General features: G+C 55.3%; 9 protein-coding genes and 2 non-coding genes across 11 annotated transcripts; 4 read left to right on the top strand and 7 right to left on the bottom strand.

The window, feature by feature from the left end:
* Positions 1-2,115: 2,115 nt before the first annotated feature.
* Positions 2,116-4,440, top strand: C8Q71DRAFT_856531 (uncharacterized protein; the record flags this gene model as incomplete). The annotated part of the gene is made up of 2 exons (XM_047927313.1): positions 2,116-2,404; positions 2,459-4,440. The coding sequence occupies 2 exons, from the start codon at positions 2,116-2,118 to the stop codon at positions 4,438-4,440; spliced, it is 2,271 nt and encodes a 756-aa protein (XP_047780510.1).
* Positions 4,441-8,941: 4,501 nt separating this feature from the next.
* On the top strand, positions 8,942-10,217 carry C8Q71DRAFT_896871 (uncharacterized protein; the record flags this gene model as incomplete). The annotated part of the gene is made up of 1 exon (XM_047928751.1): positions 8,942-10,217. A coding segment is annotated over one exon (1,128 nt), but the record flags the coding sequence as incomplete, so codon positions are not given.
* Positions 10,218-10,955: 738 nt separating this feature from the next.
* Positions 10,956-11,038, bottom strand: C8Q71DRAFT_t54. The gene has a single exon. It is a non-coding gene; the product is annotated as a tRNA-Tyr (tRNA).
* A 1,896-nt stretch (positions 11,039-12,934) lies between these two features.
* Positions 12,935-13,555, top strand: C8Q71DRAFT_705178 (uncharacterized protein; the record flags this gene model as incomplete). Its single annotated transcript, XM_047920433.1, has 1 exon — positions 12,935-13,555. The coding sequence occupies one exon, from the start codon at positions 12,935-12,937 to the stop codon at positions 13,553-13,555; it is 621 nt and encodes a 206-aa protein (XP_047780508.1).
* Positions 13,556-14,575: 1,020 nt separating this feature from the next.
* On the bottom strand, positions 14,576-15,167 carry C8Q71DRAFT_856529 (uncharacterized protein; the record flags this gene model as incomplete). Its single annotated transcript, XM_047927312.1, has 3 exons — positions 14,576-14,854; positions 14,914-14,979; positions 15,036-15,167. 3 exons carry the CDS (start codon positions 15,165-15,167, stop codon positions 14,576-14,578), a joined length of 477 nt encoding a protein of 158 aa, XP_047780507.1.
* Positions 15,168-15,316: 149 nt separating this feature from the next.
* Positions 15,317-17,929, bottom strand: C8Q71DRAFT_537437 (uncharacterized protein). Its single transcript, XM_047919208.1, has 3 exons — positions 17,737-17,929; positions 16,075-17,678; positions 15,317-16,017 (listed from the first exon to the last, which is right to left on the bottom strand). Exons 1-3 carry the CDS (start codon positions 17,843-17,845, stop codon positions 15,562-15,564), a joined length of 2,169 nt encoding a protein of 722 aa, XP_047780506.1. The 5' UTR covers positions 17,846-17,929; the 3' UTR covers positions 15,317-15,561.
* A 111-nt stretch (positions 17,930-18,040) lies between these two features.
* Positions 18,041-19,378, top strand: C8Q71DRAFT_751979 (uncharacterized protein). The gene is made up of 5 exons (XM_047923348.1): positions 18,041-18,191; positions 18,316-18,458; positions 18,510-18,762; positions 18,819-19,004; positions 19,055-19,378. The coding sequence occupies exons 2-5, from the start codon at positions 18,355-18,357 to the stop codon at positions 19,232-19,234; spliced, it is 723 nt and encodes a 240-aa protein (XP_047780505.1). The 5' UTR covers positions 18,041-18,191; positions 18,316-18,354; the 3' UTR covers positions 19,235-19,378.
* Positions 19,379-19,765: 387 nt separating this feature from the next.
* Positions 19,766-19,858, bottom strand: C8Q71DRAFT_t53. Its single transcript has one exon. It is a non-coding gene; the product is annotated as a tRNA-Ser (tRNA).
* A 33-nt stretch (positions 19,859-19,891) lies between these two features.
* C8Q71DRAFT_751972 (Vps51/Vps67-domain-containing protein) lies at positions 19,892-21,316 on the bottom strand. The gene is made up of 3 exons (XM_047923347.1): positions 20,725-21,316; positions 20,477-20,658; positions 19,892-20,414 (listed from the first exon to the last, which is right to left on the bottom strand). Exons 1-3 carry the CDS (start codon positions 21,059-21,061, stop codon positions 20,310-20,312), a joined length of 624 nt encoding a protein of 207 aa, XP_047780504.1. The 5' UTR covers positions 21,062-21,316; the 3' UTR covers positions 19,892-20,309.
* C8Q71DRAFT_906370 (Frag1/DRAM/Sfk1 family-domain-containing protein) lies at positions 21,317-22,690 on the bottom strand. Its single transcript, XM_047928921.1, has 3 exons — positions 22,442-22,690; positions 22,194-22,389; positions 21,317-22,137 (listed from the first exon to the last, which is right to left on the bottom strand). The coding sequence occupies exons 1-3, from the start codon at positions 22,512-22,514 to the stop codon at positions 21,477-21,479; spliced, it is 930 nt and encodes a 309-aa protein (XP_047780503.1). The 5' UTR covers positions 22,515-22,690; the 3' UTR covers positions 21,317-21,476.
* Positions 22,691-23,245: 555 nt separating this feature from the next.
* On the bottom strand, positions 23,246-24,867 carry C8Q71DRAFT_751964 (thioredoxin-like protein). The gene is made up of 5 exons (XM_047923346.1): positions 24,598-24,867; positions 24,311-24,543; positions 23,902-24,100; positions 23,691-23,843; positions 23,246-23,623 (listed from the first exon to the last, which is right to left on the bottom strand). The coding sequence occupies exons 1-5, from the start codon at positions 24,634-24,636 to the stop codon at positions 23,543-23,545; spliced, it is 705 nt and encodes a 234-aa protein (XP_047780502.1). The 5' UTR covers positions 24,637-24,867; the 3' UTR covers positions 23,246-23,542.
* Positions 24,868-25,094: the final 227 nt, after the last annotated feature.

Genomic DNA, 25,094 nt, shown 5'->3' with positions numbered 1-25,094 from the left:
CGTCCTAGCAGTATAAGCTGATGCATCTCGAGGAATCCGCTCCTACAGACGGCCGCCCCGTCCGTAACAGCCATGCACTCCTACATGTTCCCCTCCATGCTGCATAATCCTAAGCCCTAGTGCATACCACTGTCTTTCACACCTCCAGCGAGTTAATCGCTGAAGCTTCCCGTGGAAACCTCCCACCCGGATGCTTCCCCCGTCCATAACGGCCCTGCCCGCCTACATACTCCACTCTATGCTGCATGATCCTACACCCTAGTGCATACCACTGTCTTCTGAAGCTCTTGAAAGCCTTATAAAGCACACGAAACGCCCGTATGACACGTCACGTTGCACTGACGTTATTGCCTATATAATCCTCGTAAGCTCCCTGTAAAATAGACGCGCACACCTTACCTGATGTTCTTTGCATTCTCATCTGGAAAAACGCGTAGCCCTCCTGCCCAATCGCCCATAATTCAGGCATACCACGATGGACAGCACGTAACCCGTCCTGGCGTATCCTCATCAACTGTATTCGCGGCTGGATCGCAGACATCCAGAACACGTACCTCCTACCAACCCGCCTACTCAATTGCAGTCGACGTCCTTGTCGAACCTACCCCCGAGCTTGATGAAGACGGAAGGAGGGAGACGTGGATTGTTGAGAGACAGCCTAACAGGCCGTTGGCCCGAGGGCACGTGTTAACCCTCCGCACGGGCAGCCATGTGATCGAGACTGGACGCGTCTCGAAAGCCGTGACCTTAATGCGCCACTGGGTCACGTTCCGACTCACCGGCAGCAAACACGGCTTACAAATCAAAGTCCCAATCCCATGGGCCCGCCTCTGCGACCTAGATGGCTACACACACACACTTGTCTATCACTCACTCCCGCTACTTCCCGAACCGCACCGCGCCTTCCTCACCAAACCTGACTTTCAAAATCCCGACTCTAATCCCTATGAATTTGACATTACCCCGGGCGCCGTAGCGCGGCTGCGCGCACGAATGGCGAAAGACCCCAAAACCCGGGATCTGGTGGAAACTCACCATGGTGGCGATGGAGTGGTGGCGGTATACGATGAGGGCATGCCGCACGATGGCTAAGGATAGATAGACTAGCATCGTACTAGAGGCACCTGTTCTAGACCGAATATATTGAGACCAGCAAACCTTATCATGACAATCGAGACACCGCACCTCACCGACCCAATCATATGCCCAGGCCTCCACGTCCAATATGCGCCACCGGGTCGATCAAACTGAAACTAACGCCAAATACCCGCCTAGGCAGTAAGGTGCCCAAAGCAAGCGCCCATGGCCCTTTGCAGCGAAGAGCTTTCGCGCCTATGATGTACCTCCGCTACCGCACCGCCAACCAGCCCCGCCTCTGTGCCTCTGCCCTTCCTGTGTATGCCAACTCAATCTCGCGTCTCATGCTCCTGAACATGCCGACTTTCCTGCAAAAACACCGAAAATAACAAGCTGAAAATGCAACACTAATATCAACGCCCGCCCTCGCCAGCTTCGATGTCATCGAGGTACAAGTCACACGCATATACGGCATACACTTTGGTGCAGACAGCGGCAGCTCCCAACTTTGATGAAACTCAATGCACAACGACACAGCGCGTCCCTTCAGGCTGGACCCTTAGTGTCCCGAGAACTTGTCTCAGGTCATAGACATACCGACTTTGGAACGGAGGGAGAGATAACGCGTCGCAGTGGAGGACAGCCTCGCGCCTTGAAACCGAAAATGGTACGCCCATTGTCTTCCTCCCGTCTTCTTCTACCTGCTGCGTCGGCACCCATGTCAAAAAACACTTTGAAATTCGATCTCCCCCGACTGTGACCTTGCTCTGCACGACATCGCAACACCACACTCCACACAGCTGACTAGGCTCACACTCCTGTACAGCAAATTAACTTGCTCACCCAATCCGAACGCGACTAGTGACAAATGGAACGCGTCGTCCGTGTTCCTTAAATAAACGCGAAAGTCTCAACGGTACGACATCACTTTTGTGACCCTGTATCATTCTCTGCTCGCTTCTACTCGTCTACTCGCCTCTTCTTTCTACCCTGCTCATCGTCTCCTCTGCTCTGTCCTCCTACGCCCGCCTAACCAACATGAACCAGACACCCTCCTCGAACCACGGTGGCTCTATGCTCACTACGAACAACGTCGCCGCCCAGGGCGCGTACGAAGATGTCCCCAACTCTCGACCCCAGAGCCCGACGACATATAGAGCGATGACCTCGTCGTCGCCGTCGGCCAGGCTCTCGCCGGGACGCTCTTATGCGTCCGCGGTCGCTAGGTCTCTCTCTCCGCGAAACTCCAATGAAAATGATCAAAACACTGCAGGCCCTGCGCCGCCACCGTCTACCCCAGTCTCTCTGGCAAATGTAACGAACAACAGTACGTACCCTAACTATCACACGCTGCGAACCGCACGCTGATTAGACACATAAGACCTTCGTCTTGCCACTATGTCCAGCCAGGAGGCCGGCTGGACCGTTGTCTCTCACAAGAAAAAAGGCAAGGCAGTGGCCGGCGCCATTGGCCGCCGTGGGTCCAATACGCCGCGCCCTGACGAAGTTCGCCGCGTCGTACTCGAGGACCAAGTTGTGGAGGCCGAGGACCCTGGCAGCGCGTCGAGGAAACGCCGCCGCACCGAGGAAGACCTTGGCAATGAGGACTCCCCGTCTGTCGAGACGCGTACACAGAACGCTCCTGTCCGTCTGCCCACGTCTGAAACCTCCCAGCCCCCCACGGCCTCGTCTGAGCCGGCGGCGTCGTCATCGAGAGTCCCACACCCTGTCCAATCCAACGAGCCGTCGTCCTCCCGTCCTCACAACTCGGTCGTCGACAGCTCGCTCGACATCGGCTTCGCGATCGTCCCTGACTCTGATGTTGTCGAGTCGCTCCTGGCTATCCCGGACCACTCTTCGCCCCATACCCCACTTCACGTCCCTGCATCTGGGCGTAGGCATAGCGGGCGCGCGGCGAGGGCGTCCATCGACACCTCTGACGACGACGACCAATCGGATATCGGTGATCTACTGCCGCTCTTCCCGCTCCCTCCGTCGTCCATCCCAACTAGCTCCCCGCGCACGCCCGCTCCCCACAGGCACCAACGACAGGCAACTCCGATCGCACCGGCCCGCGGCCATCGATGGTCGGTGGTTAGCACGAGCAGCATCGACGACGATGGCTCTTGGCGCTCCTCGCAGCGAACGCCCTCGATTCAGGAGGTCGAAATGGCTGACGCTACTCGGCCTGACACTCCCATCCCAACGTCTTCCTCGCACTCTCGCCGTCGCATCCGCCGCCGTCTGCTCCGCCGCGAACGTCGCGAACACCGGGCCGCCTCTGTCGCGAGCACCTCCCAGACCTCAGCTGACGACGGCCCGGACGAGCCTCCAATCACCTTCGACGTCGATGCCCTGGACCCCGACTACGTCGCCCCTCTATCACGCTCCTGGCGTCGCGTCCAAGGCGATAGCGCGAGCTGGAGGGGACGTGGCATGGCGGCCGCCCAGCGCGAGTCTTGGAACGAGCTTGACGACACTGAGTCTGTACTTGCAGTTCAGATTCCCTTCCACGGCACAGAAGAACCCGGGGTCAGTATGCGTATTGAACTCATGCTTGAAGTATTCCGCCGCGTCTTACTGATCCCCGGTGCCTTCATCCTTCCAGGCTACTCCGTCGCCGGCTTCCATGGTATGAACACTGAGCCGTTCTGGTACCTAGCGCGGGGGATTCCTCTGCCCACTATTGTAGCTCTTGTAGGTCTAGGTTGGCTCAACTCTACCCCCATCACTCTCAACTTTGACTTCTGGCGCGACTCGAATCCCCACCTGTGCGGTATGTTCAGATTTATTTATAGATTTGGAGCACAGACCAAGGCCGAGTACGAGAATCTTGTACGCCGCGCCCTTCTCGAATCGGACCTCTTCGACACCACCTATGATGTCCTCACGCGCGACATCTCTCGCGGCGGGATGTGGCGCGGATCAACAAGGATCGACGCTCTCAACGCCATCCTCGATTCAATCGACGTCGACATCATCCACTGCCGCGTCTCCGCGAACACGACGGAGCCTGTTGCCGTCATCTACGTCATGCCTCCCACGTCTGACCGCCGCGACTGGTTGCGATTCAGCAGCCAGCTGAAGCGCCACCACTTCGGGTCAAACATTGCAGGACACCCCGAACCCTTCACGAGCCGAGTCTGGTGTGGCTACTGCCACTCGCTCGGCCACATCGCAGGGGCATGCAGCGTACGTCGGACGATCGGCTGGCACGAGCCACCCCTGCAGACCCAGCAGCAAGCCCAACCGCCGCAGAACAACGGTGCGAACGGTGCAATTGGCAGGGGCCGTGGACGCGGTAATGGTCGCGGCAATGGTCGTGGACGTGGAGGGAATGGCCGTGGCCGCGGTAACTTCTGACAAATTTCGCTCATCCCTTGTATGCTGGTCTCTGAACTGTTAGCCCGCCTCGCGTAGCACGATCTCTACTCTCTACCGCTATTCTGTACTATCTCATTCACCATTTCGCGTATCGCACTACGATGTATCATCATGCTGTATTAAGTATACCCTGCGCTCTTCCGAAATCACATCTGCGTACCAAAAACTCGTGACGCCCGCACCTCACACAAACATCTTGCGATACAGCTGACCAGCTCAAACACAAGAGTACTTAAAAAGAATATTAATAAATGTCACGATAACGAACACAGAAGAATGCGCTGAAAGGCCCACATATACTGGCCATCCACAGCGGGACAGGAAAGCCTGACAGCACGCTCTTAAAGAATACACAAACTTCTCCATTTTCTCACACTGGGGCACTCGGAGACTTGCCCCGCCGAGAGGCTTAAGCAACTTCCCTTTACAAGGAACACGCATGTCACCTGTGGGGCTCAGGAGCAGTCCCCGCCCGCCGTGGATCGCTGTAGCGGCGGGAATGATTGCAGCGGCGCATTACAACAACAACATAACACATCACACCACGGACGTTAGAACGGCAACTGGACAACCTCCCTCCCGACGACAAGGGATGATCTCGCCTCCTGCCCGTGTGACTCCCAATGAATCGTCGGAAGGATCGGACGGCAGGGCAGTCCTCCAAGACTTGTTAGCAGAGTCGCCAACGGAGGATGGTACGAGTTTGAGTAATCACAACCCTGGGGCATCGACTAAGCCTAAGAAAGGCCGTAACACTCGGGCCACGCTTAATGTAGCCACACTAAACATCAACGGCAGAGGATCCTTAACAGGCACCACTAACAATAAGTGGAATGCTCTTAATCAGCTGTTACGCACGGAGAAGATTGGAGTCTTGGCGATACAAGAATCGCATCTCAACAGTACAACTATAGACCAAATACATCGACTATACGGAAGACGTATGGCGGTTATACCCGGACTATCACACGATGACAATGCTGGAGGTGTCGCTCTAATCCTAAATAGAGAAATAGTCGACACGGCCCGCTGCGACAATACAACTATTGTACCCGGGAGAGCAATGGCTACGACCATACATTGGCACAAAGAGGAGAAACTGACCCTACTTAACGTCTATGCCCCGAATGACCCAGCTGCTAACTCCGCGTTCTGGCTGACGATTGAAAACCATTATGCCAATCCGCATCACAAGCTCCCTGATGTACTACTTGGAGACTTCAACGCTGTTGAAGAACCAATTGATAGGCTCCCTCCACGCGAAGACCCTATGTCCATAACCGAACCCTTACAAAAGCTACTCGTCCGACTCCGCATGAAAGACGGCTGGCGTATTACCAACCCATCGCACTGCGACTACACCTTCCCACAACGAGCGTCCGACGTCCGTTCTCGAATTGACAGGATATATGTTACTGGACGATTACTTCAATCTTCTCAGGTATGGAAGATACAATCAACGGGTATACCTACGGATCACCGACTAGCCTCGGCCTTGCTGAGCACTACGACAGCCCCATACATTGGGAAAGGCCGTTGGACTCTTCCCCTTGCGTTACTACAAGACAAGTCCTTCCTGGCCGAAATCAAGACCATTGGGAATAGAGCTCTCAATGACATGAAAACAATTAAGAACTGCGGGACACGCTCACCAGCTAATAATGCCCAAACGATACACAAAGCTTTCAAAGACAACACAATTAAATTAGCAAGGACAATCATGAAGAAAAAGGCCCCAAAGCTCACTGCGGCGATTACAAAAATAACAGCGGCGATTGATGGTATACAGGCCGATCCTGCGTATAGCTCGACTGCTCAACTACAAACCGAAGCTGAAGTGCTCTTGGACCGCGTCATTGAGCTTGAACGCAAACGTTATCAACATGTCCGCGAAGCCACTGTCGCTCGGTACGCCCTAAACGCTGAAACGTTAAGCAAATACTGGTCGAACATCAACAAAGACAAAACTCCAAGAGACATAATCTATGCCCTAAGGAAACCTGGCACGCACGATTATGTACGACGCTCCTCAGACATGGCCGAACTCGCCCGACAATACCATGACTCACTACAAAACAACGATGACGGACAGACGAACCCCACCATACGCAAGACGGCCATATCATCGGCCATAAATAACATTCAACAATCCCTGAATGACAGAGACAATGCAGTACTTCAATCTCGAATCAGTACCGCGGACATCAAAGACGCACTAAAGAAAGCTCAGGCAGGCAAAGCGAGCGGCCTGGACGGAATTCCATACGAATTCTGGAAAGTACTACAAGACGACACAGCATCAGATGACGACACATCCTTCAACAGCACGGCCTACTTACTAAACGTCCTTGACGACATCGACTCCCATGGTATAAACACAGCATCTGGATTCGCTGACGGGTGGATGTGCCCCATCTATAAGAAGAAGGACAAGAGAGACATCAGTAACTACCGCCCAATAACGATACTTAACACGGACTATAAGCTCTACACACGCATTATGGCGACCAAACTCGGATCTGTCGTTAAGTCCATCATTCACCCTGACCAGGCCGGCTTCATACCGGGACGCCAGATATCGGATCAAACACAACTTTGCCGGACGATGGTAGACTACGCCGAGGCCACTGACGACAATGGCGTCATTGTCGCGCTTGACCAGGAGAAGGCGTATGATCGCATACAACATGACTACCTTTGGGAGATACTACAGGCAATGGGGCTACCCGCATCATTCATCACCCGAGCCAAGAACCTGTATGAGAATGCGACGACAGTAATTATCATAAATGGAGAGATAAGCAAACCTTACCGAGTACGCCGAGGAGTAAGACAAGGAGACCCATTGTCCTGTCTCCTATTCGATCTTGCGATTGAACCACTTGCCTGTGCTCTCCGTCGATCAACCTTACGAGGATTCCAGATACCGGGACTCACAGAGCGTATCATTACCTCACTATTCGCGGATGATACCTCCACATTCCTCGCACAGTGCGATCGCTGGTCCGACCTGTGGGAAATACTTGACGACTGGTGCTCCGCCTCTGGAGCACGCTTCAACTCAGGCAAAACTGAGATAATACCAATTGGATCGCCTGAATACCGGGCCCAAGTTATACACTCTCGCCGTATTGACCCGACAAGCAACACACCTTGTATCCCAGACTTCGTCCACATTGCTAAAGATGGCGAAGCGGTACGTATCCTTGGTGCATGGATAGGAAACCGAACACGTGAGGCAGCCATCTGGATCCCGACATTAGAAAAAGTAGACAAATTCCTGACGAGATGGGGACACTGTAACCCAACAATGAAGGGAAAGAAACACATTATCCAAATGGGACCTGGAGGCATGACCCAATACCTCACCACGGTACAGGGCATGCCCGCCTCGGTTGAGAAAGAGCTCACCAGAAAGATTAGATCCTTTGTATGGGGCAATAATGGGACGCCCCTAGTCAATCTCAACACTCTGCACTCGCCGATCTCTGAAGGAGGATTAAATATCCTTGACATCTATGCACGAAATGAAGCGATTGAACTCACATGGCTCCACAAGTACCTATCCCTATCTGACTCCCGACCGAGCTGGGCATATGTAATCGACATCCTAATTGCGCTACAGGTTAGCCGTTCCGCCGGGGCGATACAATCCTCAGCCCAGATAAACTCGTTCCTACAAAGCTGGAACCCGGCCTTACACGCGGCCTCCTCACTACCACACTACATCAAACGCATGCTAAAGGTCGCAAAGAAACATCAAACATCATTCGGAGCAATCCAGCTGAGTAACGAACTAAAAAGCAAGCTCCCTGTGTGGTACCACATAAGTGCGTCCAAACGCCTCCGCCGTCTGGATAACACTCACCTTAGCAAATGCCTACGAAAGAACCATGGCATCCGACATGTGGCCGATATCCTACTGCTGGCCAGACATGACTTCATCCCAACCCCACGCCCAGCCGATCCTCTCGAATGTCCCTGTGACTCTTGCGCTGCCGCTGCCAACAACGGTTGTCAGCACCCCCTCTCTTGTGTAGAAGCAGCACGACGCTTACTCACTACCTTAAGCGACAAGTGGAACCCACAAGTCGATCTTATCCCCGACGGCCTGACTCTCACCCAAAGGAGAGAAGAATCCAACTGCGCCGCCTTCAAGGTAAAAGGAGGAGAAGCAATATTTAACCCGTCAGTCACGGAACGCGGAGGCATATCTGAAGTCTTCCGCACCTTCATGGATGACAATAACCTCGTCAACCCTCCGAACCTGCGACCGCGACGAGGTACTGCATTCCGGAAAATCGTAGTACATATCCTCGAAGCGAGCGGCGCCCTCAAACACGGTGAAGCTCGAATAGCCCCCGAAGGAAGCGGCATCTTCATGTTTGAGCGAAACCAGGAGGCCGCAGCCCAGCTGCTACAACCACTAGCCAACATTGACGATCTGACAACAAGTGGTGAGATCACCGCTGCGGCATACGCAGTACAGCTTATACCCAAAGACGTACCTATTGAATTTATCTGCGAGACACAATTCCTCCGCGATGTACTATGTAAAGATATACAACGTTGGGAGGACACGGACTGGTTGGGAATGAGCAACAAGCCTGCGCTGAAAGACCTGATAAATGTTCTACGTCAGCGATGCACCCCTACGTCATTCCGGAAAGCCAACTCTAAGAATGACTGGTCAACAATCGACAAAGGCAGGCACCTGGTGAAATACCTGATGGACAATAGCGGGGCCAAAACAGTCTCACTGACTATAGACCCTACACTCAACCTGTCAGGTGCCAAACTGTCACACCTATCTCAAAGGATTGCTTACCGCCTCATCATACAACGACGACCCTTGGAAGTACGACGATCCACTGCACTGACGGTACAAGCAGTGTTAGCAAAGCTTAATCTGACGTCGGACCATACCATAACAGCTGATGAACTCTGGCAAAGCCTACGCAACAGTGACTTCCGCCGACCAATATCCGACTTCTTATGGAAGTGCCTACACAGCGCCTTCCGTGTTGGTCGATTCTGGGCGAAGATATCTGGCTACGAAGAACGTGCCCAGTGTCAATACTGTGGCGTAATAGACTCAATGTCTCACATACTGCTTGAATGTACGGCACCAGGCCAGATTGAAATCTGGGCCATGGCCGGAAACCTATGGCGACGTAAACAGGCTGAGTGGACCAAGCCTGACCTTGAAGACATCCTCAGTGCTGGAATGCGCCCCTGGTTCTCAGACAAGAAGAAACGACGACCCTTCGTCGAACGCATGTGGCGCATCCTCATCTCTGAAGCCGCATATCTTATCTGGTGCCTACGTTGTGAAAGAACGATCGGACATGCAATGGACGATAACTGGACTCACTCACGACAAGAAATCCGTGCGCGATGGGGCTATATAATGAACAGTAGACTCCACTTAGATATCGCCATGACGCACCGACGTTTTGGGAGAGCCGCCCTGTGGCCCCCATTAGTCCTAAGCACGTGGTGTGGCACCTTACAAGACGAGCTAGCACTACCCGACGATTGGACAAAAATTAGAAGGGTTTTAGTGGGTATTAATCCTCAAACCTACGAAACGTGGGATGTAGGATAACTGAGCCCCACACTGACCAAATGTGGTCGTGCGTAAAAGCATTTTATCCCTGGAAAGCAACCGCGGGGGAACCCGCTGGCTGGCTGGGACCTGGGTCTGACCAATTGTCAGTTGCCGGATCCTACATATAGCCCTCCAAAAAAAAAAAAAAAAAAAAAGTCTCATTGGACAGAAACGTCGGACAGCTTACATCATCCGCGCGCTTCCGAGTCAAACATTCAAACCGCCTGTTGTAAGATTCGAATTCCAGAGTTGCAAGAGCCTGCATCCGGTAGCATTGACTAGTCTGGTGTCGTAGTAGATTCTATCTGTACTAGTAGGGTTCTGGGTGAACAAGGAAAGTGGTAATATGCCTCTGATTGAGGCATAGCTCCGAATCGCCCGGGGCGGCGAAGCCGCCGCGGGCGAGAGGAGCACTGTACTGTACATAGGTGCTCACAGGTCACTTGAAATATTTTTGTGTCGTTGCCTTCACATTGGTGCATACAACAATATGCATATCGGATCCTGCCGGGCGTAGCAGCGGCGAATAAGACAAGTGGGTCAGTATCGTCTGATGGGCCACCTTCCCTATTGGGTAGGAATCCGGGCGAGAGCGCGCTTAGAAGTGGAGCAAATGTTTGCAGTTGCCCAATATAGCTCCAAAAGTTGCTGGATTGGGAAGGTGGCCCATCAGACGATACTGACCCACCGGTGGGTTAATGACTGCACATGATATTTACCATGTATCCCGCTCCTGACAGATGGCCTGCCGCCCTTTAGCTTAGAACAAGCAACTTTCCGAGGTACTTAAGGTGGGCCGGGAGTGCGGGCGCTTATTGTGAATCTTCCCGTTGGTTGGGAGAACTCCGGGAGCGCAGCACACTTGAAAAAAAAGCAAAAGAACTCCTTCGAGCCGGGATCGAACCAGCGACCTCAAGATTACGTAACCATTACAGTCTCGCGCTCTTCCAACTGAGCTATCGAAGGATACATGTTGAGCCTCATAAGCTGTATCAGTGCTACACCGACCACTGTAACACCACCGGTCATCATAACTCAAAGTAGCTCGTTCCCAAGCTACTTCTGATGTTTCCTTATTTTGATGGCATTACAAGATATTTACTATGTATCTTGCTCATGATACATAGGTCCATCAAGCTCAGCTTCAGAACAAGCAAATTGCAATGTTCGCTCGAGATGGCAGAGGTGGCGCTTTGCGGGCGCTTGCTACCGTGACATTCTACCGTGACATCCTCATCACTGTCAATGTAACATCTATTTTTCGACTATGTACATCCCTTCACTCACGCTCTGAGAATGACACCTGGTAAAAAATGTTGTAAGAGTAGCTAGTAGTTTTTTGAGAATGTAGAGAATCTAAACGTGAGGATCGTCCACTCGGTAGACAAGGAAATGGCCAAACATTGTTTGGGTGTTACAGTGGGTGACTGTAAGTATAACTACTTAAACGCTGGTCACTGTCACACCTAACCTGTACGGTCTGGCCTGTTTGAATTCTTCGTCTACCGACAGTGAGACCCTGGTGTTTACGTTCTCATGAAATTGATGATTAATCTTCTCATCTTGTCACAGGGTACGGTTTACAGATCTCGAGCGAGTGCATGTACATGGCTATTAAACGGATGGTGGTGAGGATGTCACGCCAACAAGCGCCCGCACTCCGTCACCCTCTGCCCGGAGTCTGCCGGAGTTCTCCCAACGAACGGGAAGATCCACACACAGCGGACAAGTCGGCTTTCAACAAATTGGAACATTGGTCTTACATAGCAAGGGTCAGTAGTTTTCTAAGCGGCCATGTACGGTTACGTAACATGTCACTTAAATATGAAATGTTCACCGTATGTAAGAAATTTCGTACATAGGTACTGAAAGATGTTATGTTCGGCTACAGTACATTGACCACACGTATCCTGCATGTTAGCAACACATACATTGAGACTAAATACTGTATGGTCAGATAATGGTAGTCACTCTAGCATTGTCAGCACAGTTATAATGTTAGAATGTCGTGCATTGCGGGAACAAAGGGCGCACATTCGGAATGTAATCACAATGTAAGAGGGGCTGCGCACATTAAAAATGTAATGACAATGTAAGACATACATTTCAAATGTAATGACAATGTAAGCACAATGTTAGAGGGGCCTTCTTACATTGTGATTACATTCCGAATGTGCGCCCTTTGTTCCCGCAATGCACGACATTCTAACATTATAACTGTGCTGACAATGCTAGAGTGACTACCATTATCTGACCATACAGTATTTAGTCTCAATGTATGTGTTGCTAACATGCAGGATACGTGTGGTCAATGTACTGTAGCCGAACATAACATCTTTCAGTACCTATGTACGAAATTTCTTACATACGGTGAACATTTCATATTTAAGTGACATGTTACGTAACCGTACATGGCCGCTTAGAAAACTACTGACCCTTGCTATGTAAGACCAATGTTCCAATTTGTTAAAAGCCGACTTGTCCGCTGTGACATCGGCGGGATATGCTGGGAGGTGTTATGTCATCGCTATCATATCGGGCCCTGCCCTGCCACCCGTCCTGTTCATCTGCGCCGCGAATGGTGCCAAGGAATAAGTACTTGTTCCAGTCGAGACAGTCGCGGTGGTTCTTGTGCAGAAGGGGATGGCCCGGTGGCGGTTGCTGGCTTGGGGTGGTACGAGAAGCCGACATGGAAACTGGCCTGACACGGACTGAAATAAGCAGGCGTGGGAGAATGATGCGCGTATACCCCATTCACCCCACAACGGTTACTTATATTCAAACAGAGCTCAGGCTAGCCCTCAAAAGCCGCATCCCATAAAGCCCAGCCCGCACGCCCACCCCCTATCCACACCGCCCACCATGTCTGCCTTCCGCGCCCTCTCGAAACACACCCGCTCGCTCTCGCGCACCATCCCCGCGCGCCCCGCCCCCGCCCGCGCGTTCCACTCGCCCTTCAAGGTGCTCGCCAACTCGCCGCTCACGAGCCCCCCCGCGCCGGGCTCGACCGTGTCCCCCATCTACGAGAAGCAGCAGGACAGCTCGCCCGACCCGCGGATGTCGCACGCGGGCACGCAGACGTACGTCGTCTCGGAGCCGGACCCCGCGGACACGCCGTACGAAGTGCCCTCGGGCGCATACCCCACGTCCGCGCCGTACCACAACTTCGCGCAGACGGGCGCGCCGGAGACGGCCCACGGTGCGCAGCGTTCCTCAACCAGTGCGAGCACGGCTCACCCGACTCTGACCCGTGCCGTGCCCCAGAGTGATGCGGGCGTGATGGAGAGCGCTGCGGTCCGCCATGGCGAGGCGCCCGGGCAGATGCGCGCTGGGAGCGAGGGCGGCCTCGGGTTGATGGACGCGAGCAAGACGACGGGTGGGGAGGGCAGCTTGGCGGAGCGGAATCCTGCGCCGGACACGCCGGCCGTTGCGGAGAGGTGGTCGAAGATGGGGAACGACAACGCCTGGAAGGATCGGAAGTGAGGAGAGCGGTGCCGTTCGCTATGGCAGCCGTTGGGGATGATGGACTCGCACGTTTGTCGGTTTCGCTGGTCAATATTAGTGTTCGTGTCGCTGCGTCGTATGTACGAGTATAGTTCATGGAAGAAGCCCTGCCTACGTTCAAAGTAATGCATAGACTGTACATATCGCCTCCACCATCCCTGTGTGCCGTGCTCGTCGTCCCCTGCGTCGCCGTCCTCCTCCGCCCGTGGTCTCGCCAGGCTCACGCTGTCCAGCTGTTGCCGCGGCTGTCCGCGAAGGTGCCTAGGCCTTAGGCGCGGTGGCAGACTGACCCCAGCGAACTGAATTGATTCATTCCTCGCGAGAGGCCTGCCGTCGGCGCATGATGCGTCACGATCGTGTCACAAGCCGCACCAGCCCCGCGACGCGTCTCTCACGTGCATCAATTGATCGGGGACGCGATTAATGGAACGCGCTTGTGGCGTTGGCAGTCGGCGGCCCCGAGTATGTACCGGCACGCAAAATGAACCTGGTCCTGTACATTTGTTACGGCCTCGTGGGATTATCTGCGTACGCAGCTTTTCGGACAACATGCGAGGCGATAACTCGCTTGTACTCAGCCGCTATGTCACTGCTGTCATACTAGAACACCGCCCACTGGGAAGGTGGATCCCATCCCATACATAGTACACCCTCGAAATCCGTACAACAATCCACAACGAAATGAAGGGGCACGAAACGAGCGCAATGACGGAATGAACCGTTGACGAGTCAGGAATGAGGGACAGTAGAGATACCGAGAGACATGCTAGTGCTGCTGCCCACCTCGGAAATGTGTCGATTTGGTACAAGCTATATTTGACATTCAGCTCAAGCCAGGGAACATTGCAGTAGTTGACTTACCTTACACAACTACCTGAGACATAATCTCAGAGCACCTTCAAGTTGCCAGCCCCCACGCCCATCATTTCTGTCGGTCATTGAGACGACAATGTCGGAGCTCGCTGGGCCAAGACTCTCGCCTTTCATATTGCCGATGCCCTAGGCATCGTGATTCGTCATCACCGTATCTTCACTGTCGTGGTCCGAGTCACCGTCCGACGAGTCGTGAGCGACACCCTCGGAGCCGAATCCCTCATTCTCCAACTCATCCTCCAACTCGCGCCTGGGTGCCTCGACATCGAAGCCACGGCGCTGCGCGTAGCTCTCGAGCTGGACGACCTGCACATCCGCGAAGTGGATGCATTTCTTCTGGGACTCGATGAGCGCCCAGAGCTGCTCAATCTGTCGTTTCTTCACGACTACTTGCGCTTTCATGATCTCGAGGTCAAGTTGACGCGGGCCTTGCACTCCTCCCGTTCTGACAAGAGCATGCGGACAAGCGTGTCGTCGTCGAGATCGGCGAGCAGTATGCCCGGTTCAGTTTGAATGGCCTCCTCCTTGACCTCAGTATTCAGATCAACCACTATATCGTGATGAAGTAGCACAACATAGTACGTACCTGAGGCCCTGTGGCATGGCCCCCAGCGTTGGCATGATACTCCGTGCTTGGGCCAGCTCTGCCTGGGGACTCTGATCTGCGAGACGGCAGGACATCTGGCTTAGCCTGTTGCTGGAGCTGCGAGGACGCCATATACAGAGCAATGAGGATGGGCAAAGGGCGGCGACGCTGACAAGGCCAGGTCAAGAAGTTCTTATGTACATATGCATGTACCCCGGCACGAGGTCGGCCTCTGCTGTTCGTATTGGTTGGTATTTGAGGCAGCGCCAGATGTACGTACATACGAATGTACACGGCCAGCTACTACATCATATACCGAGACCGAATGGACTTCATTGTTAACATGATGTAATACAATTGGGTATAAATTAGAGGTATTGACCTGCACCATTATGCGCGGTCTAACGCAAATCCTTCAAGTCCACGGCTACAGCTACGTGTCTTATGACACCGTTGTACAACGGCCTTTCAGCTTTCTGCCTTCAGGTTGAGAAGCTTACTGTCAAGTGAACAACAACAGTCGAGGTCAATCCTCGAAACCCATCTCAGCATTCCGTTTAGCCCTCAGCAAGGCCGCTCTCTCCTCTTGAGACATACAGTACCAGCCCTCAACAGAGTCTTCTAGTTCCATCTCCCACTTCTCCTCGAGCTCCAGCTGCTTCTTGCTCTTCTTCGGCGGCGGCGGCCTCGGAGGCGGGGGAGGCGGCGTCCGGCGGTTGGGGTGCAGTGGGGCGATCTTCCGCAGGAAGCTCTTAGTAGTCTTCCCATAAGGTGAGTGCGTCGGGCGCGGTGAAGCAAATGGCGAGCCAGGCTGGGAGTTGACCTTCTTAAGCAGCTCGGACATGGGTAGCTGGGATGACCGCCCGCTGACGGTGTAGGACCGGTTCGTCAGAGTCAGCTTGGGCGTGGTGCCTGGGGCAGGCAATGGAGACTTGAAGGGCGCCGTTACGGCTGAATAGCTGGACACCCGAGGTCTTGGATCCTGTCAGAGCATCTTTGTTTAGTATCTACCCTGAGCAGAATGTGATGGCCTGCTTACCCTATTCGAGCTACCTGGTTCCCCCTCTTCCTCTTCCTTCTCCTGCTCCAAAGCCGCGGGAGCAGACTTCCTGCCCTTTGTGAGCTCGCGCCGCTGCTTCTTGGGAGGAGAGCCAGCCTGCTCCCCTTCACCGCCATCGTTCTCCTCCTCATCAGAGTCTATCACGGCTCTCTTCTTGCCCTTGGACTTGCTCTTGGAGCGCGGCGAGTTCAAGATGGACTCGCCGTCTCGCAACACTGGGAGCGAGCGCTTCGGCGAAGCGGGAGGAGGGGTACTCGGTTTGTCAGCTGGTTTCTCAACCTCTGTTTCACTCAGAGGTGACGAGTCGCCCTCCGCGGTAGTCTTGTCTGCAACAGCTGTGGTGTCAGGGGCCGCCGACGCATCCTGCCCATGCCCCGACACATCTCCGGTCAGCTGAGGGTCACCCTTGCCCTTCCTCCCCTTCCTCCCGCCTCTAGGCTGCTCGATCACAACCTCCACAATCCGCCTCGGTAACTCGTCCTTCTTGCCCTTCTTCTTCGGCGGCGCCCGCGGCTTGCGCTTTGGCGGCGCGTCACCTCCCCACTCCTCCTCGTCATCATCGGCCGTCACCTTCTTGCGCGATTTGCGTGCGGGCTTAGGCGCGTCGTCGCCCTGCCAGTCGTCCTCGTCGGCGGGCTGCTTCTTGCGTTGCCGTGGCTTCGGCCGAGGAGGTGGGTCGAGAGGCCAGTCGTCCTCGAAATCGTCATCGTCTATGACCTTCCGCTTGCCTTTGTTCTTGGTGGGTTTGGAGGCGGTAGGCCCATCTGAAGCACGCGTCGAGGAGGACGTCTCGACGAGCGTATCGGAGGCAGGTACGGATGATGATGAGGGATCCGCAAAGAACGGTGGGGGAGGCGGGGGCATCGCAAGGCCGGAATCCTCTTTCCTCAGCGTGCCTCGGTGTCTCACGCTCCCTTCGTCGTCCGAATCCTTCGGCGACGTCTTCCGTTTGCGCTTCGGTGGGGGCGGGGGTGGAGGGAGAGGCGAGGATAATGGTGAGGTAACAATACGACTCGTAGGTCGTGCATTGGCTGGAGTCGGCTCAGGAGGTGTGGATGGCGGAGGCGGGTCGGATGGGGGTAATTGGGAGCTGGGAGCTGAGGTAGCGATGGGTATGACCGCGGGACTGGCATCATCCATGCTCAGATCGACGGGTATATGCGCCCTCTTGGCGCGTTTCTTGGGCGAGGGCGCGTCTCTGTCAGCAACCTTGGCCTTCGGACCTCGAGTCGGAGGGCGAATGTTGAGGTCGTCGTCAGAGGAGGTGATTTCAATGACATCCTCATCTATTGGGGGTGTTGGCTGCTTGGTGTTGGCCTTCGAGCCCCGTGAACGTAACTTTGCTCGTTCGGCGATGTCGAGGGAGAGCATGTCGACGTCCTTAGTGGGCGGAGGGTGTGTGTACGCAGCGGAGTGGTTTATCAGCGTGGATGAGCTCGATGGGCTGGCAACTGGCGGATTCGGTGGTCTCGTGGTGGATGAAGACGAAGTCGCCTGGCCTGCTACTTCGCTGGCTGGAGCAGCCTTCGAAAGCGCACCTTTGTATGCGGGTCGTGGCCGTGGTCGAGTGCTAGCACTCGCAGCTAGTTTCCACCAATATCGTATCAGCGGCTCCGCCTACGTCTTGTAGCATGCACTCACCTCTCGCCGCTTCCCGAGCCTCTGCTTCCATTGTCGATGGTCCTGGCACTCTCAAGGGTGCAAAAATCTCCTCGTCCTCGCTGTCTTGAATAACTTCGCCTAATCCCATTGCGTTTAATGCCAGAGTTCGTATGGCGGGGATGAAGGGGGACAATGGCACTGGCAGTATAAGAGCAAGCCCAGGCACGAGCCCTGAGCCGCACGACTGTGGCCGCTCGGGCCGTGCGAATAATGCGTGTATACAACGGTCACGTGGGCGTGGCTGCATGCCGGGCCACGGGCCGCGGCTAGCCACAGCTTACACCTCTGAGTCTCTTCACTCAGTTCACTCGTACAAACTTAGTTGTGCCAGCTCCAAGCCAGCTCCGTCCACGACAGCGTTCTCACTATAAGATTCTGTCGTAGCGTCATACTCACTGCGGGTGACCTTGTTCAATCGAGCACGGGTTCATCAGGTATGTAATAGCGAAGCTCGGCGCGACAGGCCAGGAATTCGAGGAGCTGCAGGAAGGCAGCTCAGTCAGCGCAGCGCTTCTGCATATCCAATGGGCCGTTCTACAGCTTATAGGGGGACACTAGTTGATCTATGGTCAGCTGAATCTCTCTTTTCTGCGCGCCATGGCTCCGCCGTTCTCCCAGCCGCACATCGAGCCCTCCCCCAAACGCGTGCGCGTACTTTTCGGGGGAAAGTACGTCGTAGATACCAAGCAAGCAAAGCTGGTGTGAGTACCGCAGGCCCGCTTCTGAGCCCACTCGTCATGCTTTCCTCCTAGGTGGCTGAAGCCCAACTACCCCTACTACTTCTTCGACGCCGCGGATGTCCCGACGGAGTTCCTGCAACAGGCATCCAAGTCGGCAGAGTCCGAGAACTACGACTTGGTCGTAGGGGCCCGCAAGGCTGAGAATGCGGTCACGAAGTATCTGCAGGGTGATCTGGCGGGATTGGTGCAGATCACCATGGGCGCGGTGGACGCGTGGTTCGAGGAGGACGAGCAGGTCTTTGTGCACCCCAAGGACCCGTACAAGGTCTGCGCGATCTGCGTATTTCGAGGTTTAGCCATCGCTGATAGCTAGGCCACAAGCGTGTTGACGTGCTGCAATCATCTCGTCACGTACGCATCGTAGTGAACGGGGTCGAGGTGGCGAACACCACGAAGCCCCGTTTGCTGTTCGAGACGAGCCTTCCGGTTCGCACTTACATTCCGAAGACTGACTGTCACATGGACCTACTCAAGCCGACGGATCTCACAACCCAGTGCCCATACAAGGTACATCATCCCAAACGTGCTATGAGCTTCATTTACTTACCGTGTCCTAGGGTGTCGCGAACTACTACAGTGTAGCACTCTCCACGGGGCAGGTGTTCGACAACATCGTATGGTGGTACCGCGTACCGCTCCCCGAGTGCGCCGACATCAAAGGCTATGTCGCGTTCTACGACGAGAAAGTGGACACGTACTTCGACGGCGTCCTGCAGGCTCGACCAGGCCAGAAGTAAGCTTGTGCCAGAGGTCGCAGACTTACAATATGTGTATTTGTACCGGAAAATAACGTGAACAAGATTGAACGCAGAAGCTGATGTATAAGTACTCGCGTGGATCAATTATTGTGCATTATGGTATCAACTTGTATAGGCTACAAACCGAAGTCCAATGGGTCTCATATGTGGGCCATGTACACCTGTGTGTACATTTGGGGGTGCCACAGATACCAAAAAGTACGCACACCAGTGAGACGTATGTGGGTAGGCTATGCAGATATCAACTCCTAAGGCCGACTTCGTGCCGGGGTAAGCAGCAAGAGAATCTGCTGAACTGCGTCGTCTGCGATTCGGAGTGACAAGAATCTGACACAATGTCAATGGAAGAGACGTCCGTGCTACGAATATAGTGGCACTCACCTCGCCCGGGGTGCAGTATGCGCTACTCTCCATGTCGGTGTTCGTTTCATGAAAGGAAAGGCTCGCAAATCGCTGCGTGCTCCCCAAAGAACAGTTTGAATGCCTTCTAGTTTCACGAGGCAAAAGGTACGACACCAGCAAGATTTGAACTTGCGCTCCCAGAGGGAAACAGATGGTTCGAAGAATTCGAATCTGTCGCCTTAACCACTCGGCCATAGTGCCTTAGTGTTAAATTCCCTTAATGCAGATAGGTTCCTCGCCCCATTGTCCTGAACGATGATCATAGACGAAGTCGGGACTCAGTACAGAGACCCAGTTTAACATACGACGTTCAGTCATGCAGCACTGGCTAGTATGTACCTACGTAATTACAGAGGTACAGCTTGGAAGGGGGCCCTCATTCGCCCTTGCTGGACTACGAAAGTGAACGCATCTCACTAAGATGCTCAAGGGCCCAGCGCGATCGGCGTTCTAAGTTCTAACAGCCTAGAGTACTTGGCCTCCAGCTTCAAGCCGCTTCATAGCCTTTCCTGCGCGCAGGACACCTTTGTAGCACTGTGCGCATGACGTCTCCCGACGCGCCGATACCAGCAGGGAGCCAAAGCTTGTTTACTCCCTGCCAGCACTGTTCATGTCTAGTGGCCTTATCTAATGACCTGGCCGGGAGAGCCTACTACGAGTCGCGCCCAGTGATCTCCGTCGACAAACGCGATATCTCCGAGAACGCCGCCCTTAGTAGGTCGAGGTCCGCATCCAAGTGGTCCGCACGCGATTTCATCTACACTTCCGTCAGTACACCGACCGAGCAAGCGGCGGAAGGACGAGATTTTGAGGACGTACTGCGGCGATAGTGTCACTCGCGGCGATGAGCTCGTGGTGGTGGTTGTACACGAGGCTCTGGCGCTCGCTGTCGAGCTGGCGGATCTCAGAGAGGAGGTCGTTCTCGCGCTTGAGCAGCGTGGGCAGCGAGCTCGTCGTGATCAGCTGTTCGTAGTACGCCTTCGCGTCAAACGCCGACGAATCTGCAACGAGTGCTGATCAGTCGCTTGCATACGACACCGCGTCGACCGTGCAAACGAGCTACTCACCGAGGTCCATCGGGTCCGCCGCCCTCCCTGCTCCGCCCATCGGCGGCGGCGGACCCACACCCAAGCCGTAATGCATCCTCAATAGATCCCTCGCACGCGTCTTCGGCCGCTCGCCCCCCGCGGGCGGGGATACCCTCTGCCGGTTACTCGCATCGGGCGGCGGAGACATCGGCAGCGCGCCGCCATGCACAAGCGGGCTCGTGCTGGAGATGCGGCGCATGTTTGCGGGGGTGGGCGTGTTGGGGGAGCCCGGGGTGGTGGCACGCAGAGGCAAGGAGGGAGGCCGGGGAATGGGCGTGCGCGAGCGAGAGGGTGGGCTGAACGGTGGGAGGGACATTGTCAACGGGGATGAGGCCGGCGACGCCTGGTAGGCGGCGTAGGGAGTCGTTGTGGGCCGTGGCTGAGCTGGCGAGTAACGAAGAGTCGGAAGACGCTTCGATTGGGTGGTGCGCGTCAGTGCGACACGCTACACGTGATTCATGGCACCGCGTTTCGCTATAGCTTGCCAGTCGCGAGTGTAGTAACGCGTGTTCGGTCGCGTTGATCCTTCCCTTGCATCCTTGCCGACGAAAACTTCAAATTGTCAGCGCCTCTAAAGACAAAGTTAAATGTTCTATTCAATGCGTTGATTATTCCGGAGCAGTACAGTATTCGTTTTCAAGGTATCGAAGTCCACTGCCACGGCAACTCATCGTACATGTATCAGCATCGTGAACATCATGACAGTACTTTGCGAGGTTACTATGCCCCTATCAATATCCAGTGTTGCGCACAGGCTCTACGTTCGCGCCTCTCGCGTTCTGTGCACCGTACGGTCCTTGACCGCCATAGTGGGCATTTCCGTTTCCGTTTCCGTCTCCGTACCCATTGGCATATCCGTTTCCAGCCACGCTGCCATTCCCGTACGCTGGTCCACCGACCTGGCGCATCGTGCCCGCCGTCCCTCCGCTCTCGACGCTGCGCCGGCCAAGCAGCTCGCGGTCGAAGTACGCGCCCTTGCGCATGCCGCGGGACATCCGCAGGTCGTAATAGAACGTCAGCAGGTAGAACGTGTACCCAAACGCGATGACCCATTCGATCACCGCGCCGACGTCCGCGGTCGTGTAGAGCGTGATGGCGAACACGACCGCGAGGATGATGAGCAAGGACGCGATGATGCCCTTGGCGATGTACGCGATGCGGAGCTTGCGCTGGCCGTCGTAATCCTTGTTTATCCAGCGGTACTCGACGATGGTGAAGATCGCGGAGAGCCCGACTCCGATGATGAAGACGAGCAGGAAGACGCGGTGCAGGCTCTGGTGTCGCCCGGTGTCGAAGATGGAGAGGAGGATGAGCCCCGCGCCACCGATGAACGAGCCAAGGACGGCCAGCGTTGAGAACACTCGCTCGCGGCGGCGCATGTTCGGGTGCAGCCTACGGGGCGAATCTCTCAGTCCCATGTGCGCGGTATCGGAGTTGATATGACGCACCTTCCAGAATGCCGCAGCCACCTCTCAACCACCAGTGTGAGGAAGAACGTCACGCCTGTTATGCAGCAGCACACGATGAACAACGGCTTGAGGTAACTCGCGCCGACATCAGAAATGTACGCGATGCTTCCTTGCTGTGTAACGTATTGCGGCTTCCCCGTGGCCAGCCAGGTAATCAACATCGCCCATAGCGTTCCTGTCTCGCGCGTCAGCTCTCTGCCTAGATCACAGCACGAGCAGCGACTCACCAAACCAGATGAACGCGCCGAAGACGGGTATCCACGCATATACCCAGTAGTAGTGCTCGTAGGCAAGGAACATCGCTCGCAGCTCGTGGTGGGAGGGGGTGGTGCAAAGGAGGGACTAGCGGGGCAGAGACAGCAGGTCGCTCCATCGCAGCAGCAGGTGGTTTTGAGTGAGCCTGGCCAGGGAGCCGCAGCGGGTTCTGCAACGGCCTGACGTCACTTCGCTGCGCCACAATGCCGGCTCTTGGCGCGCCACCAGCCACCGCCACATCTCCCTCGGTGGCTGCACTCTTGCACTACAACGGCAGCATCCTTTCCTCGCGAGAGAACCTGTTACGAAGGTGGGGTGGAAATGACAACGGAGGGTTCTCCACATGCCTAAAAGGGCAAAACCTCTAATTCCAATGCCTTTCTTGTCTGAGGTAAAGGATGGTTTCAGGAGGCAATTGCCTGTTGCGCCCCCGCGGTGCTATGCCGATACCGATTTGAGGAAGAATACTCCCTAGGAGAAGACGACGTGCCGACCGTGGAACGCGGACTGTGCGATTTCCCCCCTTTCTCCTCTCTCCTCTTTTCGTTTAAATATGGTCCGTGCCAATAGACGAACAGAGCCTCACACTTAGACGATACCATAGACCACAGAACGAGAACTTAGCATTCCTATATAAACCTCCAGACGTTACTATATTACGAGTACAGCCCCGAGCAGGACGACGACCTGGGTGGCGCGTTTTAACGCCCACTACTGTACACCGGCCGGCGCCCGCTGCGTCTTAACACACATATTTGCTTACAGCGGGTAGCAAATACAGAGATCATCATCGTCATTGGTGCTGTGCCGATTACTGAGAACGCTTGGAAGGCACGCCATCGCGGAGCAAGGAGTAGAATACGAACGCAGAACGGTAAATAAAGACTAGTAGAACAGATACCTAGTAACACAACATCCAGACCCTGCCGCGAAAAACTGTTCCCTCACTCGCTCGCTCGTCCCGACCTCCCCATCTAGTGTGGCACTGCATGGATGGAATCAATCCGCCGTATATCCTCTACCCCAACCCAACGCGCGACGTCGATGTGATCACGGGAGTTCCTGCAGGCAAATCACGTATCTGAGCACACAGGTCCTGACTGAACACCACAATTAGGTACTACTTTCTCCGTCTGTGCGAGTTTCTTGAATATCTGTGCACGCGCAGGCCGCCGGTCAGGAACCACTGAAAGCACCCGCCCGAGGTGTTGATACACGCACCTGGATGTAGACCTCCGCGGTCTGCCCACCGATGACGGCCCACCGCCCGTCGATGATCGTAAAGGGCACGCCCGTGACGCCCTTTTTGCGGGCCTCCGCCATCATGTTCACCACCTCTTCCCTGCACTCATCCGACTCCAGGAACTTCACCGCCTGCACGCCCGTGAGCTAACCTCGGCCCATCCTCGGCAAGGTCCCACGGCAAACGCACCTCGTCTTTCGACATGATCCCACTCGCCTGCGCGAGGTCGCTGAGGACGTCAGCGTCACCGATATTCCGGTTCTCTTCGAAGTACGCTTTGTTGATCGCCCGCAGAAAGGTTTGCTGCATCGTTTGTGCACCGACTTTAAGTGCCTTGAGACTTAATCGGTGTGCGCGGACCGTCTGCGTAATCGTGCCGCCGTAATTGCTGAAGAGTTCATGAGTCCCTCTCTGAGTGCACATACCGCGTAGTTTTGCAGGGTTGCAGAAGCACGTCCCGTCCCGGGCGTCTAGAGAAGGGGTGGGGCGGGGGAGACAGGCCTCGGGGAGAACGACCTGCCTCGACCCAGGTACACGGACGTTGCTTCGCAAGCTCCTGCAGACGACTCGTAAACACACGACTCGTAGTATCACTCACATAGTTAGGCCCAGCTGCTGCCCGCGGAGGGTGATCATCTGCTGGATCGACTCGAACTTCTCCTTGCCGAAGCGGTTGAGGTACCACTCCCGCTTGACCAGCGCCTGGTCCTCGGGCAGGGAGGGCTGGAGCTGGTATGGCCGGTGCTCGATCTTGATGGTTATGGGCAGATCCCGGACCGCCTCGAGGGCGTTCTCCATCTCCTTCTCGCCAATGTAGCACCAGGGGCATATCTGCGGGGACGCGGTCAGCGGGCACGGGAGCCGGCGATCCTGGCGGGCACGCACAATGTCCCCGATGACGACCAGGTTTACCGTCCGCGACATGGTGCGGGTGGGCTGTGGCTAGTGCGCTCGGGCAGAAGGCGGCACGGGTCCAGAAATTGACAAGTGGGTGTGGCGGAGCGCGATTCGGGCGCTATGTTCGGGGATGGAAGCGGGGGGTGCGCCTGGGGCAGCGTAGTAACGAGCGGCGTGCAGGAGACCAGGAGGAGACAGAGCGAGGCCGGGGGATAAGCGTGGAGGGTATATACACTGTTTACTAACGCTCGCTCCTGAGATTGGTCACCGGCTTGGGTGAGCACCTCACCGGCGCACTGCGATCCCCGTCATGTGACTCAGCCCCGCCCGCTCGGACTCGGAGGCGCCCATAACCCCGCTTGACAAGCACCCCGCCTCCGCCCTTCGAGAATCGAATCCCGCCCGCCTGGTTGCTGCGAAGCTCGAGCGAACCCGCTCCTCGTCGGCCGCGCGGACAGGCGGGTCTCATCTGGGCTGCACTCGAA

Source organism: Rhodofomes roseus (assembly GCF_022264815.1).
Source record: "Rhodofomes roseus strain CIRM-BRFM 1785 chromosome Unknown C8Q71scaffold_7, whole genome shotgun sequence".
In the NCBI taxonomy this organism is placed as follows: Eukaryota; Fungi; Basidiomycota; class Agaricomycetes; order Polyporales; family Fomitopsidaceae; genus Rhodofomes; species Rhodofomes roseus.
Note: the sequence above shows the minus strand (reverse complement) of the source record. Positions and strands in the feature narration are given on the sequence as shown.